At 38.1% G+C, this 19,864-nt stretch overlaps 1 protein-coding gene across 1 annotated transcript in view; it reads right to left on the minus strand.

Annotated features, from left to right (window-relative positions):
- TOGARAM2 (TOG array regulator of axonemal microtubules 2) overlaps positions 1–19,864 on the minus strand; it is a 1,500,446-nt gene that overhangs the window by 967,602 nt on the left and 512,980 nt on the right. The window contains exons 3-4 of the mRNA XM_044059883.1: positions 8,393–8,527; positions 6,294–6,551 (exon numbers count right to left, since the gene is read on the minus strand). Of these exons, the coding sequence (XP_043915818.1) occupies positions 6,294–6,551; positions 8,393–8,527 (393 nt within the window). The remainder of the gene's footprint in view (positions 1–6,293; positions 6,552–8,392; positions 8,528–19,864) is intronic.

Consider the following 19,864-nt stretch of genomic DNA (forward strand, 5'->3'; position numbering starts at 1 on the left):
TCCGTTTTTTTTTGTGCCGCCAGAGGAGAGGAGAAAGTAAATGTATCCAGCTCGAACGGGAGCGGTACGATACACTACTAGCTACTACACAACAATGAAATGCTTTTAACTTCAGTATTCCTGGTAGCTACATAGTTTAGACAGTACATACATTAACTTAAGTGGCAGTGATGTCATACAAATGGACAAATTTTATTTTCTGCTATACGGATTGTAGAGATATCACTGGAAGGCAGTACTCCACGGTGGGAAAACGGTATTTTTTTAGCTATCATTATCCTACCAACTACCAAGCAGTGACAATAGAAATCTTATAGCAAGATTTAAAATGGTTAAGCACTCTGCCAACATTGCCCAGTGTTGCATTGTAGTACACTCAGACTGATTTTAGAACTTCACCATGCAGTGTAATACTGCTAGCAATTAACACGCCCTGATTTGTATTATCCTCATCTACTATGTTGAACCGTATTCCATGAAACAAATTGTGTGTCTTGCTTTTTGGGCACTTGCAGTTACCCAACATTATTTTGCTTTCACTTGATTCTGTCGCAAGGGACCACATTGAAAAATAAAACTATCTCTTTGCCATGTTCAGAAAATGGCAAGTGTGCTAGCTGCATGTGATTTCTTTTCCTACGTGCATCTTTCTTAGATCTAGAGGCTTGAGTCATATTTCATTCAGTCTTATTGCCATTTTACAACTGCATAGCGGCGGTCCAGTCTGCATCTTCGTAAACTTGTATTAGAGCGCATTGTTGTAGGAAGTTACCTGCTTTAACCCGCAACTTTGGCGTGATATAGAAAAACATTAATGAAACTCTTTAAAGTATGTGTGCTTTTCTGAGATTATGACGATACTTTGAAAGTAACATAAAACGTGTCACCTGTTAGCAATCCATTCATACACAACACCTTTAATCCTTTTTTTGCATATGTGACATGTAAAGAAAAAGAGTGGGAGGTCAGTCGGACCCAGTACAAGATCTTAAGTACTAGCATCTGAAATATCACACTAGGGGCAGTAACACTTAGCTCAATTGACCCCCACCCAATACAGGCGCAGCCAGGGACTGAAACTTCCTAATCCGGCACGAACGGAAAATATGTTACATCTTAACAACTGAGTACCTGTCCCACGCCCCAGTACAAACAGTATTTGACAGAACTTTCAAAATGCAAGGGAATGTTAAGATCATCATTTCTGAATGAGCAGTAAAGTGATGCTATTGACTTAAACGATCTTATGGGGTTAATCAAAACTTACAATTTTTTAATTGCAAAGATAACTGCTTACATTTTTTTTGGATTTTTTTAATCAGATTTACCACCATGTGCACAGGCTGCTAGCTCTTGACCTTTTATCTCCATGGATCATCCATAATTAGGTTTAGGAACATAGAAAATAAATAACTGGAGAAAAATGCACCATATTGACACTTTTCATCAATACTGGTACTTACATCTGCAGCAGCCTAGCAGTGCAATTAGTGCCGCCTGTGTTCTTTTCTCCCCTTTAAGTACGGCTTAAGTCATCAAAGTGGGTGGTCCCATCAGCTGATGTCACTGTGATTTCACAAAATAGGTGGGGCATGGGCGGGAGAGGGGGTGGGAATGGGTGGAGTTATGTGTGATGCGAGGGGCGTGACTTTAGTCCAGTTTTAGCCACAAAGAAACCTGGCAACTCTAACCATGCATATTCCTTCAGTATTTTGGTTATTTTAAATACCTCTGAGCACATATGATTTATGTTTTTTTCCTCTAAATTTGTTGTAGGCACCTCCTGTAATACAGCTGAAACTTGAACTGCTTTTTGCTGAAAAGCTGCAAGATTCTCCCCAGCTAGAGTTTGAACATCTCCTTTTCTGGTTAATTTCCTGTTACTTTCTCCAAATTTCTTCTTTGTTGGCATCCAGGTAGAGTAGTTACAAGCCAAACTTTGAACTGCATCCAATTAGATATGTTTCACAGTTGTTTCTGTTTCATAATTTTCATAATTATTTTCTCTTGTAATGTAATTTATTTGTATAGCAGTTTGTTTTTAAAATTTTCATTATATTTGGTGCGTATATAGACTGTCTTATTAATACAACCATTTAAAAAATGAGTAGAAGCCAGAGGCATAGACAGGGGCTTTAACAATGGAGTCTATCAGGGGATGAGAAGTGTAGCTGAATTTATTTAGGTCATCAAATAACTGATGAAAGTTTGCATTTGAGAAGTCCCTAAACACAGAGGTATTTGTAAGGGAAGTACCACAGTTATTAACAAAAACAGGTCACTGATTTCTGGTCTGATTTACCAAGGAAAGATAATGCAAATGAAGATGTCCAAAAAATAATCATATGTGCAAGGAAAATATCAAGAGCATGTGGGCTTCAATGCAGAATGGCACAAAATACACTGAAACGACCGATATCGCCAACATCCTGGCAGACAGGGTCAGTGCAAATTTCACCCCCCTCTCACCCCCAAAAGGGCCCATAACCATACCAGAAGAATGTAGAGTCCCTGAAATCACAGACACTCAGATTAAAACAGCACTCTCCAAAGCCAAAAACACAGCATCAATGGGACCAGATGGTGTCCCAGGCTGCGTCCTACACGAGCTTAAAGTCTAACTAACCCCTCACCTAAACACACTGTTCAAACTCAGCCTATCCACAGAGTACGTACCCATAGAGTGGTGCACAGCAATGGTTATTCTGCTCCACAAAGGTGGCGCCACAACAGACCCTGGGAACAATCGCCCTATAAGCCTGACTAGCTTGGTCTGCAAGGCTATGGAGCGCATCATCATGGAACTCATTAACAGAGACATTGGGAACCTCCAAACACTGGACCCTACCCAGTTCAGCTTTGTTAAGGGTAGATCATGCCTCCTAAACTGGTGGACTTCTTTGAGACAGTTACCAAGGCTATAGATGAGGGAAAGGTGGTACACACAGCCTAGCTAGACCTTGCTAAGGCCTTCGACACCATCCCCCATTCTGGTATTATAGACAAGCTCAGCAGCCTGAACATAAACCCCTAAGTCACAAGATGGGTTGCCAACTGACTCATGGACAGAACCCACATGGTGAGAGTTGCGAGAGCTAGGTCCGACTCTAAACCGGTTACAAGTGGCATTCCCCAGGGCTTAGTCCTAGGACCCCTCCTGTTTGGCATATACTTCTCAGAGGTTCAGGCAAGCAGAGGAGGACTATGACTGACCAAGTTCGCAGACAACTGCAAACTAGGGGCTATAATTGACTCTCCGGCTGAAACAGACATCCTCCAAAAGGGTCTCACTGAGACGGATAACTGTTGTCAAAATCATTGCCTCAAGCTAAATGCCAAAAAGTGCATAGTCATCCCCTTTAGAAAAAACAAAGTACCCACAAACTACCACATAGGTGGTAGTCCCCTAAATACGGAAGACGTAATAAGGGATCTGGGGACCCAAGTAGATAGTAATCTCACCTTTGATAATCACATTGCCAAAGTGGTTAGAAAATCCTTCTACTTGGCCCACCTAATCACAAAAGGGTTCACATCCAGATCAAAAGAGGTCATTGTGCCCCTCTACTCATCACTTATCAGACCCATCATAGAGTACAACGCCCCATTTGGGATGTACCTTACAAGATACCTGCAACAGCTGGAAAGACCACAGAAGTACCTCACCAAGAGGATCACTAGCCTCAAACAGATGCCCTATGCAGCATGACTGAAGAAACTACAGCTGTACTCGATTTGCATACTGGCTACTCAGAGGTGATCTCTGCCTGACATACAAGGCCATGTCCAACCCAGAAATGATGGACATGCTCCACCTAAAGGAAACCTTATCCCCGCGAGCCACACGCTCTAGGGATTTAAACCTCACCACAACAATAAATAGGATGTGCTGGAGGGATAGATTCCTGTCCCAGAGACTTCCCATGCTTTGGAACAAGATCACAATCTACATTAGGCAGAGCTCCTTGCTAACACTCTTCAAAAGAAACCTTGATGAGTGGATAGGAAACAGAAAGATTACCTCGGGGATCACTTCAGTGGCTGTGCTGGACAGAGGCACAGGAAACTAAGCTAAGGGGGTGGCGAAAGCCAACACATTCTGGTTAGGCTTATAAATGCCTTCAGGCAGATAGCCTAGTACCTACCTATGAACCTAAGTAGGATGATTAAATAGTGTACAAAGGAGTTAGCATTTATAATGCCAAGGAAGCAGGTCTTTGATTAAGTGTCTGGGAACTTGGCTGATTTATTTCCAAGTTGTCATTATTTTAATACAATTATGCTATAATAACAACAAGAAATGTATTTGTCATGATTGAGGGATCAAAGAGCCCTTGTTACATCCCAGATCCTGGCTTTGGAAAGACAGCTAACCACCACCCTATTTTTATCCAGCCTAATGAGAGTGGTGCCCATATGCCTGACTGTTATCAGGCTTGTTATAGAAGGGGCATATGCTGATTACTATTCCATAATGACCAGTGCAGATGAAAGTGTATGAGAAAATCGGCCAGCTCAATAACCTACTTGTGGTATAAAACAGGTGGTGATAGTGCAATGGACTAGAAAAAGGTGAAACTATGAGATATGGCTAAATGATACAAGAATATGAAATGTGACTACCGTAGTATTCACAAGTGCAAAAATTTTAAAAGTGGCAACAATATGTAGGAGCAACAAGATAATCTGTAGCAAATAACAAATTTTAATTGGATGGCTTTATCCAATAGGAAACGTTGGTCTCTACCTAATTAGTAGCAGCAATAAACAGCAGTCTAACACAATAGATCTTGATGCAGTAACTGTAGAGCAATAGATATAGATAGTCTAATGGTTAATCTCAAGTCCAGTAACTGTAAAACAAATAGTTTCAATAAGTACCAGTGGGGTAGTCAGCACAACTAGTAAAAATATATCAGATGTGCAATCAAATACTGTCTACTTCAGTACTGTAATGCAGTAGCTTTAAACTCTGTAGTAGTACAGCAATTAGCAACAGACAGTAATGTGAGAATATCAATGAACAATAAGTTCTGTCTACACTGTATCAGTAACTGTAAACACTGCAGCCTTAGATATTGTCAGTGGTGAACAGCAATACAACAGCAAGCCACAACATTAAATAACATTAAACTTCATAACACGGGTCTATGTTCATGCATGGAATAATAATTTCAGAGAACAGCTTATCAACGAGCATTAAATAGCAAATATTGAAATTACCAAACATGCTTATCTTCAAAACATAATTCACTGAATGGCCATAGTTGGCCAACAACCAGGAAGCACTGTGATGCATAAGGTAAGCTAAAGAAACCCTTTTATAAATTTGCCCTATTCCCCACTGTTGTGTGATCTCAGAGGTGGTATACATAGCTAGGGGAGAGTGGGGGGAGCAGCCGTCCTCAATGGGGGTGTGGGGGCATATCCCCCACCTTTGTTAATAAGATGTTTTTATTACTTTCTGCGATGTTGGCCAACTATGGCCATTCGCTGAATTATTTTTCGAAGATAGGCATGTTCGATGAATTCAACGTTCACTAATAAGCCATTTACTGAAATTGTTATTTGATGCATGAGCATAGACCCTTATAACACTACAGTCAGCAGACTAACAGCATTAATTTCAGTAATGTTTCCAGATGAAGCGCAGTCACTTATTAAGTTACAAAGCAGACAAAGATTTTACTGTGTATAATAAGGCAGTGATAAAAGCAATCACAATAGTACAGCTAAGCTGAGAAAGAGGAGGCAGTGACATTGATATTATTTACAACATGGAAGAAGAGATTATGTTACTTGTTGTAGAGTCGGCTCTTGAGTTGGTTACTCAATAGGATAAACCATGCTGAACTGAATGTGCCTCTGGGTATTTAAAGTATGTAAAGCACCACCTTACAGCTACAGGGGTATGCCCTGCAGTGACAATCATGGTGTTTTGACAGTATCGTCCCATAGCTTCATCAGACTAAATCTTACAATGATTATCCCAATGTAAGTCTCTTGCATTACTACAGGGCAAATGAAAATTCCTCTCAGTAATCTAACTACAGCTGGCATTAGAAAAGGTTTCATCTTTGAAAAGAAACTGAAGCGTGGACGACCAAGTATTTTTGCAGATCAAAGGAAAGCACTGCAGTTTAATTTGGCAATCTGTTATATACAATTTTCACAAATGTTCAGTAGATGATGTCACTAACATGTAGAACAACAACCATTAATAATCAACTTTTCACATTACCAACACTACTGAGACTGTAGTAGTCTCTGTGTAAAATGGGTGTCACTTTTACCTGCATGTAGAATGGCGCCCTCAGACATCCTCCTTCTCATAAGCTTATTCTTTAGGCTTGATGTTTCTGCAGCTACATTGCCTTCCTCTTTTTCCCAGTAACTAGGCAATAGGGAAAGAAGCTTTGTTTCTTCCATATTGTTGCTGACTTTCTGCTCTCCCCCAAGAGAAGGCTTCATGCCATCAACCGGTTGATCATTATCCCCACCCCATAAACATGGTTTCGTTAGAGGAAGATTTAGGGTAGGTAAAAGAATGGCTGCAGGAAGAAAGAAAAACAATAACAAAAGAACAACAGAAGCAGTACACCCCATGCCTGTTAATGGAAAGCAGAATAAATATCAGACATTTGTCATCAGAACTATGACATGGATTTAAACGAGTGATAAATGAAGGTCAGGTGTTAGTTTCCAAATATGTGGATGAAAACACTAACTCATAATGTGTGTGTGTGTGTGTGTGTGTGTGTGTGTGTGTGTGTGTGTGTGTGTTTTTAACCTGGGCTTACATACACCTAAGTACTAGTCTTGTTTATACTTAATTTACTGTTATACTTGATGTGAAGAAGAAACACCATTCAGTAAATGAAGGTATAGCTGGATCAGAATTGTTTACATCTACAACAAATATGATGAAAGCAGTCAACCCCTTAAATATTAGAGCACAGTTTTCAGTTTTATACTGAAGGTTTTCTTCTGTAGTTTCACAGCCCCTTTAACATTTACTGTAAGCACTTGGAATCACAAGTTTAGTACCTTAAGATACTGGTTACACGAGATGAATTTAGATAGGTTTTTGGATATTTCAGTATAGACTATCTTAATGTGTAAATGATTCTTTGCTCTTGTGATGAGTAAGCACAGCAGAATATTGGCCAAGCTACAACACAGTGCCTCTTGCAGTAGCAAACAGCAATATTTCTTTTCACAACATTTGTATCATTTTAATGATGCAGAATAATATCTTCCTTTTCTAAATAGCCAAGCATGGCAAAAGTGGATTATTAAGTCTAGTAAAAAAAATAATTATTTATTCCATTACACCTTAAGTGCTAAAAAAGGTTTAATGCCCACTAGCCTGTGTTCAGGTTGCCCAGGTGACCTGAGTCGGATTAGTGGTTTGGATATTGAATGTCACAGGCAGGAAAGACTGGTGTGTCCATCCTGAGGGGATGACATGCAATCAGCTAAACTTTCATGGTTGACCCTGTTAAGGAGTATAAGGATACTTAGGATTTTTGGAAAGTATTGTCTATAAAGAGGAAAGGCTTTGGTTATTTTGCACGTGAAGGCATGGACGAATGCTGTAAGCCCATTACATGTCATTCCTTTGGATGATATGAATATGCATGGGGTCAGAGATTACATGTTAAAGGATAAAACACTCCCTTGGTAGCTTTATGGCACTGTCCCAGGGTGCCTCCTTTTCCTCACCGGTCCTGCACATGGATCACAATTAGCCTAAGGGTGACTAAAGTAGTTCAGTAGCCCCAGTGGATGAAGAGAGGTCCTGTGAGTAGTTGATGGTCAGCTATGCAGAGCAAAAAAAAAAAAAAAAACATTTTTAGCTAGCTACTGTTCATGGTCTCGTATTCATAGCAAGTAGTTTAACAAGTGAATACAGGCCACTGCTTAAAAATCCATGCCTTTAATGTGTACCTCTGTCTTTAAATCACAGGTCTTCATCCATATATTTGCAGTTAAAAGGAAAAGAACATGCAAAAGTCAAAAATTTAAAGTAGGCCACCAAAAGATATGTTACTGCATTACAAACACGCGCGCGCACACACACACACACACACACACACACACACACACACACACACACACACACACACACACACATACACACATACATTATTAAATTACAGAGTTAGATACAGAAAACACACATAGTACACCCAATTAGGTGAATAAGCCAGAGACCAGAGAGGGAGAGAGAGATGGGAAGGATTACAAAAGTCTAGATTCATTTTAAGGAGCACCTCATACAGTATTTTGTAGTGCACACATGTTATTTGTCTGATTTACCTCACCTTCAGCTGATTTATGTTTAGACGTTAGGAATATGACATACTAGTTACTCTGAGCCAGTGTGTACCTTGATGCGCTGCTGCCCACTGGTTTCCCCTCAGCTGCAAGCCTGAATCAATACTTCCACTCCTTGATGTCTTGAAGCCAGGTTTCACATTAGGAAGAATCCCAGAGTAGACTGCAGCTGGAACCTTGAGTTTAGCTTTGGACAAAGCATACACATCATAAAGGGTTATAAATTGATTATAGCTTTAATAAGAGAGTCAGTAAATGCCAGTTGTATTCTTTACAATAAACAAAACATCAACATTTGATTTACTAGTTCAAGTATGCATGTATAATATATGGTGTACAATGTATGTAACTCAATGAGAGTAGTGGCCCTTTTTAGAACATAACCTACAATGACAGAAAATGATTTCTTGGAACATCTTCACTGCTACTTTCTGTAGCCTACTGAACAAGCTATACATCATATTTAACAAACACCTTAGCATGTAAGGACTGATTTGTCCATCTAGTCTCATAGGTTCATATGTTCATAGGAGGTTACTAAACTAGCAGCCCTAGAGCCTTTAAAAGCCTAGCCATGTTAATCCCAAGTATCCCCATTTGTTCTTTTTTGGGTTGTTTGTACAACAAATTTATAAACAGAGCAGATCTGTGATCAACACCGGCTACTCCTGTCCAAGAGGGACATGGGTGCCACCCCAGGGGTGAATTTGTGGTCTCCCATCCAGTTATCTAGGTTGCATTTAAATAGGGTCAGTGCGGAGCTGTGTTTTACTGTTTTCTATTCCAGAGAAGCGGCAGTCTCTGAGACATATCTGTCTCTCCAGCACGATCTGCTAATGTCACAAGCTAGGATGAGATCCCTAGAGCAAGTGACTCTTGAGCCACTTGGCTTGTGGATGTGCAACATTTCCTTTAGGGCAGAGTTGGAGATTGCCCTATAGGCCAGGTACAAGTCGCCTCTCAGCAGCCGATAAGATACAGAGTAAAGTGACAGGGCTTTCAGCCTGTTCACTTTGGTCATGGTTTGGAGTGTCTCAATCTTATAGCCTCATGAAAAAGCTGCAGTACATTTTAACCAATATAATTTTTCTTTTTACATTCCCCTGGGTTACTTCACATTTTCCCTATCCATCCATCCACAACCTCTTTTTCCCATTTTTGCACATGGGTTGGTGTGTCACTTCAAACAGTGACAATCATCTGGAGCCAAGCTTTACACTGGCAGTTGGCTAGCCCTGTCATGGCAGTTAATCCACACCACACACTTTGCATGCAGAATCACACCTATGGCCAATTTAGAATGTCCAGTCCACCTACTGCATGTCTTTGGAATGTGGGAGGAAACCAGAGCACACAGAGGAAACCCATGTGAACACAAGAAGGAAATGCAGACTCCGCACAGAAGGCACATCAGGTGAGAATCAAACAGAGGAACCGCTGGTTGTGAGGTGGCAGTACTAACCGCCGTGCCACTGTGCTGCCCGGCATGAATTACAATACAATGATCGCTTTAGTAACCTCCTCAGAAAGACTAATTCCTGAAGCCACACTGTCTGGGTGACACTATTTCCTAAAATTGATGGCAACTCACTTCAGTGAAACTGCATTTGGTAAATGTTATTTACACATGGAAACAAACTAGAACAGTAAGAAGGCTGTGGCAATAATGCAACTCTTGGTTGTACTTTTGATGACTACAGAATAAAGAAACATAAGGACTAAGTCAAGTTACAGAAATGGCCAAGGTTATTGCAGGAAATAACGCAATAATCAAGTTAGTAAGAAAACAAGATATTGTATCTTAGATACTGGAACTCGTGAAAATAAAGGAAAAACAAATTGCTTGAGACTAGAGTCATAACCTGAGATCAAGAACAGAAGTTGAATGTATATGAGACAGGTGACACAGGTAATGAAATGGAGATATGTAACAAATGAGAAGGTGAGCTGCTTAGATAAATTGTCAGTGAGTGTGATAGTCCCCAGTGTAGGAAAGGGGACAGTTCATGGACACTTGTGACTGTGAGTGGTAAAGGCTCCCTGTCATAATTTCAAAATCAAAATTGGGAGTTCCAAATAAGGGGTAATATGTTCATCCCCCCCTCCACAGATCAGCTATGTGTAAAATAGTATACTTAGATGTGAAGTATGTGGGGTCAAAGTCTCTACACAGGGATGCAGGGAATCATAGTTTCCCTCAAAAACAGTTTTTAAAATGCTCCTTTTCTTGTTACCCTTTGTAACTGTGGTAGAGAGCACAATAAATAGTAACAGTAGTGCAGTACGGAGGTGTTAGTCAGAGAAAGGTTTGCCGTTGCATAGCAGTTAGGGATGAGGTGTCCTAAGTAACTGAACTGGGTACATCTGGTTTGACTGAATCAGTGATTTGGCTCAGTTAGGTGTTGCTACGGATTATGTCGTGTCTAAAATGAGTTTCACTACAAGTGATTGAATCATCAATGCATTGCTTTCCAAAAAATGAATATCAAAACTGGTGAGCTGAAGTCATTAAAATAAAAAAGAAAACAGCGCCCTGCACCTCCATGTGGGATGTTCTGCTCCCATATCTCCTAAATTTTATATACATGTATGCATATCAGCTCCATAGAGAAAATGGGAAAATCCCTGGAAAGTACTCTGCCAGCTCGCGTAATACAACACACAGTGGTAAAACTCACTACAATAATAAATCTTACAACTAAAACCAGTCTTCCACAAATGCATCAGCTACCTCTAACTTTGACTATAAAATCAGTGCATACCTCTCAGCTGCCCTATATTTGTAATAAAATAACAAGAGTTTCACCATGATGACATGAAATCTCGGGTGCAACTTTTAAGTCATGATTTGTTTTAGCCTTGTTTCCTGTCACTATGTTCTCACTTCGTGCCAGCAACCCCACAGACCGGTGACCAAATCAGATTAGAAGGTGAATGAGTTAGGAGAGGTGTATACAAAGCTGCAAGCTCACTCAGAGTTGCGACTCACAAAGAGTAGGACTCTTTAGTTCCCTTTCACTTCCAGTCATCCTGCTTTTTCTCCATGAGTCAGATTGGATGAGTCATGACTCAGTTCAGCTTTTCTGTTTTCTATATATCTCTGCAACCCTGTTTTGCAAACTTGAAGATGATAATCTGTTTATCCTTGTAGAATAATGATAGCTTTTCTAAGTTGTCAAAATTCCATCTCTTTTTTACCTATCTGCTACAGTTTTTTTGTGAGTAAGCTGAGGTTTCAGTCTTTCTCCCAAAATCATAGAAGTATTTATTCAGAAGGGTAACAAAGATGCTAGGGAATTTTGGGAACAATGTTTCCAAAGCCATAACATTTAGAGCACCGAGCAGATGACATTCAGCTAACTGTGCAAACCTTTATTTACTGATTCAACCAGAGGATACAGTTCTTCTAAAGGACAAAACTAACATGTCAGAACAATTATCACTGATGCAGTGATGGTAAAAAGAGACTGAATGTATGTGGTATGTTTGTTACTGGTCATAAGATCTAGAATGGCAGAGTCCTTCTGAATTAATGAGTAACAACATAGGCTTTGTTTAAAAAATTATACCCTCATTAACATATTTGTAAGGCTTGTCATCTCTGTGAAATATATGCTCAAGAAGATGTGAGTGAACTAAAAATTTGGCTTGAATTGTGGCATAGATATAGTTAGTATATCACATTTTGTTCATAAATGCAAGCATCACTAATACTAAATGTGATCATGAAAATGTCAGCATTTAAGCAAGACTGTTACGTTCACAGAATTCCTTACAATGACAGATTGAGGAGTCCAACCATGAGGTCACAAAAACAACAGAATTTGTATAACTGGGAATCTGTGAGTATTTCTTTAGATTAAACATGTTTTAAGCTACGTGAAAATACCATCCCCACTGGAAGATCCCTTTTTTAAACATTTTTATTAAACATGGCTTTTTTAAAAGTGGCATAGGTACATGTATACTAATATTAATATTAAAGAAAACAAATCCTAATAACATCTTTTGTTATTTTCATGCATTATGCATTTTAATAATTTTAATTCACTACATTACATAAATTGCTCCATTCCTGTTTTCTCTTAAGTTTCACTCCTCCATCTCCTGAACAATACTTTGCATGTACTGTTCCCACAATTCCATTTATTTCTATGGAATTTGTTCCTTCATTTTCTAATGAATGCACTTCCAGACCTTTTATCTCCTTTTTTAATATTTGGTACTTAAATTATAGATGGTTTAGATTTTGATTTACGTTTTCTAGCAATTGTTTTTTTTTTTTTCATTCAATAACATTAAATGTAATAAGGTATTACTATGTAAGGGCAATTCAGATCTTATATGCCAACTCAAACAAATCATTTTCATAGTTAACAACAATTTGTACCCCAACATATTCTGCAGGGAATTTTTAAAAATCTTCCAATTTGCTACATTCCCCAAAAAATTTTCTTGCCCATCACACTGCCCAGCATTTGTTATCTGACTGAGGAAAAAATAAATCTGTGAAGGTCTTTTTGGGGTATAAAATACATATGAAAAAATTTCCAAGCAAAAATCCTAAGCCTTATGGATTTTGTTGCATACTTGGGAGACATATAGATGTCCTCCTGCTTTTCCTTTGAATACTGCTTTTCCAGTTTCGTTCCCAATCTTTTCTAACCTTCTCTGATTGATTCTTATAGTTATCATGCAATATTTTATATATTCAACTTATCGTTTTTTAACAGCAGTTTCTGTTCTAGATTCAGCTGAAAACTCTGCCAGAGCTGGTCTTTCACTTACCACTCCTCTGTCCCCTTATGTTTGCCTATACTTTGATATCAATCCCTGATAGGGAAGGTACTCTCTAACACACAGTCCAAACTTCTGTTTGGCCTCATCTCACTTTATTACCTTTCCATCTCTAGCTATTAACTTCCAATACCTTGGTTCCTTTGCCAGTTTTCTACAGTAAATTCCACCCCCCTCCTGCTTTATTATACCCCATGCTTGCAGTCATCCCTATTGCCAGATTCTTCTTTTTCCAGTCCCCTGTTGGCTTAGTTCTTAGAATACTTTCTGCTACATTACGAATACAATATTCTATATGATTGTTGTTCTCCTTAAGGACCTGCGACCAAAATCTTGTTCTTTCTCACTTCTCAAACCTCCCCACCAACACCATTTCATTGTCCCTTATCCCTTTCCGGTTTGATTTGTAACATTCTGCTTTTGATATGCATGTGAGCCTTAACTCCACAGCTCTAAAGTATCCCTTCAAATCACAAGTAATCCTGCCTGAACATCACACTAAGATTATTAACAGAATATAAGGAATGGATACAACTGAATTTCATTAAATTATTTGTCTGGACACAGAGAAGCATGTAGTAATTGAATTGAAAGACAGTGTGATTTGTCATGCTAACAAATACTGAACTACAGAGGTATTAAATCAAATGTTATTGTACAATAACAGTTACAAAGATTTGTAGGACAGAGTACAACATAATGTCATAGAAGCATTCTAATAATGGCTGCATAGTACCTGATTTGTATAAAAATCCAACAGCTGATGCATCGGGATACCTGAGATAATTCTGGATCTTTGAAATTCACAAGAGTTTGAGCACTCCATTTTTGCAAACAATATTAGACTGGGGTATTTTTAATGACTGCTTCCTATGTTTCTAACTTAATTAAATCTTATGTCATGAAGAAAGAGCCCTGTATTCAGGACGCAGAATAGTTTTTATGTGCTCTGTCTAATGTTGAAGTTTCATCTAATAATTTAAAAGTATTGTTTGATATCAATGTCCTCTACAGTCTAATCAGTGGGATCAATTTCTTGCTATTTTAGAATAGAGTGATATTCTGATTTAAGGTTTGCATTCATACAAAATCTTAAAAGTCATACTTTTTAGATACTATTGTTTACAACAGTAGACAAACCACCAAAACTTACAACGACAAAAACTAATAAATAAAAAAAGTAGCAGGAATAGTCCAACAACACAAGACCAGGATATAAAAAAATATATAAATTTACTGATAATGACTTCTCACAAATAAAAAACGTATAAACATTTAGCGCTTTCGTCAATAATTAGACTTCTTCAGAATTCTGAAGAAGTCTAATTATTGACGAAAGCGCTAAATGTTTATATGTTTTTTATTTGTGAGAAGTCATTATCAGTAAATTTATATATTTTTTTATATCCTGGTCTTGTGTTGTTGGACTATTCCTGCTACTTTTTTTATTTATTAGTTTACAGCAGTAGACATAAACTGAATCCCGCTATGTCTGGAAAACTTTTACAGGCCAGTAGATTACTAACACAGTACTGCTCACCCACCCACCACATGTTGAAATTAGTCCTTAAGGATAATATTTGTATGTACCTCTAAACATATAAAACTTGTAGGATTAAACAATGGACGAATGGCAGTGACAGTTTTTGTTTAAAGTATATGAACAACTCATTAAGTGAGTCTATAAATATTATTTAAAAAGCTATTATAACGGGCTAAGTTGGGTGTGGGACCAAAGGATCATCATAATGGGCCTTTAAATATACACAGAGATTCAAGCCTATTTATAATGTAATAAGGCTGCTTAGCGAGTGTAAAATAATGACTCACTCTCACTTTCACTGACTTGCACACATACACTCAAACACAGACATAAACACACATATCACACATATACACACACCATTTTTTTTTTTTTTTTTTTTTAGTTGTCTTCTTTTTTTATATTTTACACTCACTAAACAGCAAAAGTGCTGCTTAGTGAGCATAAAATAATAGTGGCTGTTCAGTTTTCTCAATCCGAGCTCCACGCGGCTTGATATGCTGCACTGAAGTGGCAGACACATTTTTCAGTGGATATTACTTGTACATTAACACCCTGCTGGAGAACATTCATTCCCCAATCAGGGTACTGATATACACTTTGTCCATTGTCTAAGACTACTTAATACATTTGCTTTACTGATTTTAAAACTTACTTTTTTATTTTATGTATCAAGCATCATTTCATTGGAGGATATAGCCAATGAGCTTAAAAAATTAGTTAATCACTGCTACCTAAGTTTTAGTGCAAGGAAATGAAAAGTGATGCACTTATCTGGGGGAAGCTAGAAGCTGAGGGGGATAAGACTAGAAGATATGGAAATGAAGAAGAATCTGACTGTAGTACACACACCTACACCTAACTATTAGGAGCAATGCAGGATGGCAGTGACAAATGCCACAAAACTGTTGCGCTGCATATCCAGATGGGTGTAATCATGGGCTGCAGAGGTAACCTCATTAATTTATAGTGCACTTTTGAAAATTCCACAGCAAAGTCCTGCATGCAAGTTTGGAGGCATTGCAGAAGAAGAGGAAAAGCAGCTTAGCTGACAGGGTACAAAGGTGGGTAAAAGGGGTAATGAAATCAAAGCAAAGCTTTCAGGAAAGGTAGAATAGGATGAGAATTATAAATCACAGGAAAGAAAGGAAACAATGGATATAATATGGATGTAGATGATCATTATAAGCAATAAATATGATCATTATAAGCCATATAGAGTAAGATAAGGGTTTCTTTTTTGTAGAGGAAGGAGACAGCATATGGAAGAAGGCATGAATAGCCCAGTAAAGCAGCATTGCTGCAAACAGATTTGATGAAGTTTTACTTCAATGAGAGGTTAGCAAACCACTCCAAGAGACTACCAGTAAGAGCAAAGGAAAAGACAGAAGCAAAACAGTTTGTTTTAAATGGGTAAGTGGCAGATGCAAAGGGGAGAAGGGGGCAGCCACTAGTTTTTTGATGTTATAGAAAGGCAGGCTAGATAGATGAACAATCTCCTTATTAAACCTTTTTAATTTAATTGTATAGTTATTTCTTTTCTTTTTTTTTCTTGCCAACTTTAGGATTCATAGGGAAAGGTGTATATTGGCCAGAACATTACAGAAATTATCGTACTCTCTGCTCTTTCCATTGTAAATGAAAAAGAGAGCCATGAGCTTGGAACAAGTGGTGCTACTGTGAAGGAGATGGATATAAAGCAGTGGCACAGTGACACTTGCGTTGAAAATTGAAGCTCTTTCTTTGGATGGTAACAGCCTTTATATTAAAATAATATTAAAATTATGTGATATCACAGAACTGTCTCAGTAAAAATCTGAAACTGTCATCGGAGGTAAGTGATTAGGTTGCAATGGACATGAGAATACAGATGAAGAAGCTATTGCCTAACTTCTTACAATAATTACTAGTTTCTGAGACAACCAGTGATTTCAGCACATTTGCAACTGCTACACAGCAAGTGAGTAAGTTATAACTGCTGCTGCACAGATGTTGTGCTCTCTTGCAGATGTTGTAAAGGGGTGGGGGTAGCACTACAGTTGGGACTGTGTAAAATGCAGGGAGGTGCAAAAAATTAATTGTACATAATACATAAATATTACCATTTTTAGATGTTTTAGTGGCAAGTCAGTTGTGCCAGATAGAAGTTACTTTTTAACACCTTTATTGAATTATCACTTAACACATAAGCAAACGTGCATTTATATAAAAGAGAACAAGATACAAGTAACTTATAAAAACTATAATACTGCTACTTGGAGTGGTTCTACAGAAGGCAGATTCCTTAACTGAAACAAAATGTGAGTTGTATTATGATTTGTCTCTGGAGTATGTGAGCCAGCTGTGTGCTTTTACATAGACTTATCAAGGCAACGATTTTGAACTTCATAATATGCCATTAGTGAAAATTAAATATGATTCCATAAAGTCAAGGACTGATATTCATTCTGAAAAATTGGTATGTACTTTAAAAAGACTCATAGAATATGGAGTGTTGGATGAGAATGGATGGGGAGCTTTGCCTAAAAATGGAAAATGAGTGGCTTGTTCCTGTATGAAAACTGTTGTTTCTCTGGAGATTCTGGACACTTGGCTGCAAACCGCCTGAAGAAAACATGCAAAATTTGTGGGGAAGGGCATTATACAAAGTTTTGTTCTGTACCTTCTTGTGCTAAATGTAAATCAACTGCCTTCTAGCCCTTCTGGACAGAATTTATCCATATGATAATGTTCTTGCACAAAATAGTCTTAATCAGTTGTAAAAAGAAAGGTCAGGTTAAATATATTGACAATATATGGTATGTATGAACCATGTGTGCAATTGTATGAGACTGAGACACAAAATAAATCACATAACAGAGTCTTTACACAATTCACAAACATGTCAAGATGCCTTGAACTGGTGGCATACAGCATTGTTACTTTAAAAAGTCCAAGTATAGATTAGTTTTGCAAATGAATGTTATCAGCAATGTATATGATTACAAATGGGTGTATCATGGCATATACTGTCTAGGACACTCAAGGATTTGTGGCTGTCTAACAGCAGGCTTAAATGGTTAAGTGTGTAAAAAGTTATCTCTAAATCTCCAGCAGGAACAACAAAAGGTATGCTCAGCAGAACACTGCTAAAGAAACAGGTAACCACATCAACTAAAGATGCACAAAACTGTATTTTTATTATAAAGAAGGAGAGTCTCTGCTGGACATCTGGGTTCTCACAGTAACTCAGTGATGCAGCCGTACAGTATGTTTGCCAAACTTTGGGACATGTGAGCTGCCATCAATGGAAGCTGGAGTTCACCCATTCTGGTCACTAATGCAGTATGCTAATTACCCCTGCTCTACTTATATGCATACACTATTGGTTGCCCTGCACAAGGAGCATGGAAATACCTTGGTGTGCCCCAAACCTCCTGTACCACCATTTATATATAAGCTATAGTTAAAGGGTTCATAGGGAACAGCAGATGAAAAAAAAATATTGAGAAACCAAAAAGCCTCTTACAGCGTGTGATGTTTCAGCAGAGTGCAGTGATAAAGTGAGGCTCCAAACAACAGGAAGAAACAAAGTATTCACAGAGCTTTGTGGTGGATTCAAAACAATGTCATACCTTCTTTCAGAAAAAGAAAAAAAAATCGGAGCAGCCTTCAAGTTGTCTGCTCACAGCATGTGAGTGATAGGTCAGGTTAGACATTAGACTGTGATGATATATGACTAAGAATACCTTTGGAACAGTTATAATAGCACACAAATTACAGAATGCAACGAAGTAAGATACAGTTAAAGCTGCAATCATGAGGTCATAGTCAGAGGAGTAACGACATTAAAAGGACTGAGGTGAAGCATGTCTGCAGGGCAGCATCATGTACCGGCACTGTGAGCCATCTTGTCTCATTAATCCTTCTGCATGATATCTTAGCTGGCTTTATGAATTAAATTTAGCAAAGTTGCAGGAAGCAATACACAAACAAAACCCACTCCCCCCTGCACTACTGTTGCAGGTAGTTCCCAAATGTATAGTGTACTCCAGTATGCACCTCATATCATGCCACCATTTTGTTAGCATGATTTGTGTTTCTGAATCATGCAGATGACACTAAACCCAGTGCACACAGCTATTTTATGAGAATGCATACTGTGTTTATGAATACAATGGAACAAGGGATTTGTCATTCCAGAAGTCATTAAGGAAAAAATGTAAAGTCATTTGAATTAGAAATACATGCTGAAAATGAATTTGATGTGCTGCAAAATGAAGAGGGGGGAATACAGAAAAGACAGAGAATATACAAAAGATCTGGGGAATAAGAGTATAGAGAAAATAATTCATAAAAGAAAAAAAGAAAACAAGACCAAGATGATCTCAGTTCTCAGTTATCTAAAATATGATATTGGTTTTGGATTGTTTTCTTTAAATGTATAAAAAGTAATTATTTTTACAGTGGCTTACAGCAAGACTGCAGATGCCTATTTTTACAAGACATTAGAATTTGTAATGAAATTGTCTAGGAAAGGAATGATAAAAGTATTCAATTGCACATGATGTATACCCCAGTTAACTGAAAATAAATGAAGACATTTATTTAAAAAAACACCTATTTTATTAGCACTCATGGTGAAATGCTGACCTTGCTTGGGGGCATTATTAGAAGATGGCAGAACACTTTGAAGAACTGTGGAACACAGTATACCTTTCTTCCTCTGGGGAGGTAGGGCCAAACGAAACTGGTGAAGTTAAGTTCATTTCTGTCGGTGATTTCACTGCAGGGAAAAGGGCTGTGGAAGTGGTTGAGAGCTAGCCAGAAATGCTGAAGTAAGAAATATTGCTGCATGGAATGTGGAGACAGTACCTGTGGATTGCCAAACTGGGGTGGCAGTTTCCATTTTCCAAAAGAGGTCAAGAGGGGGTGTTCCAATTAATAGCAGTATCTCTGCCTTCCTGGGAGTTTTTTTTTTTTTTTTTTTACCATAGTACTAGAAAAGAGAGTCATCCAGTATTTGGGCCTTGCTTTAGGAGGATCAATGTGGACCATAACTCTCAACTGTACAAATTTGTGCACAATGTCCAGATTTTTGCCTCATATTTTTGGACTGTTTTTCATAAAATTGTGGTTTTCTGGCAAATTATTGGTGAATAATTAAAGATTGAAGTCAGGAAATAATGACAGACATTTGAGTTT

This window comes from Protopterus annectens, chromosome 1.part2 (assembly GCF_019279795.1).
Source record: "Protopterus annectens isolate FY-2018-M chromosome 1.part2, PAN1.0, whole genome shotgun sequence".
Classification (NCBI taxonomy): Eukaryota; Metazoa; Chordata; order Ceratodontiformes; family Protopteridae; genus Protopterus; species Protopterus annectens.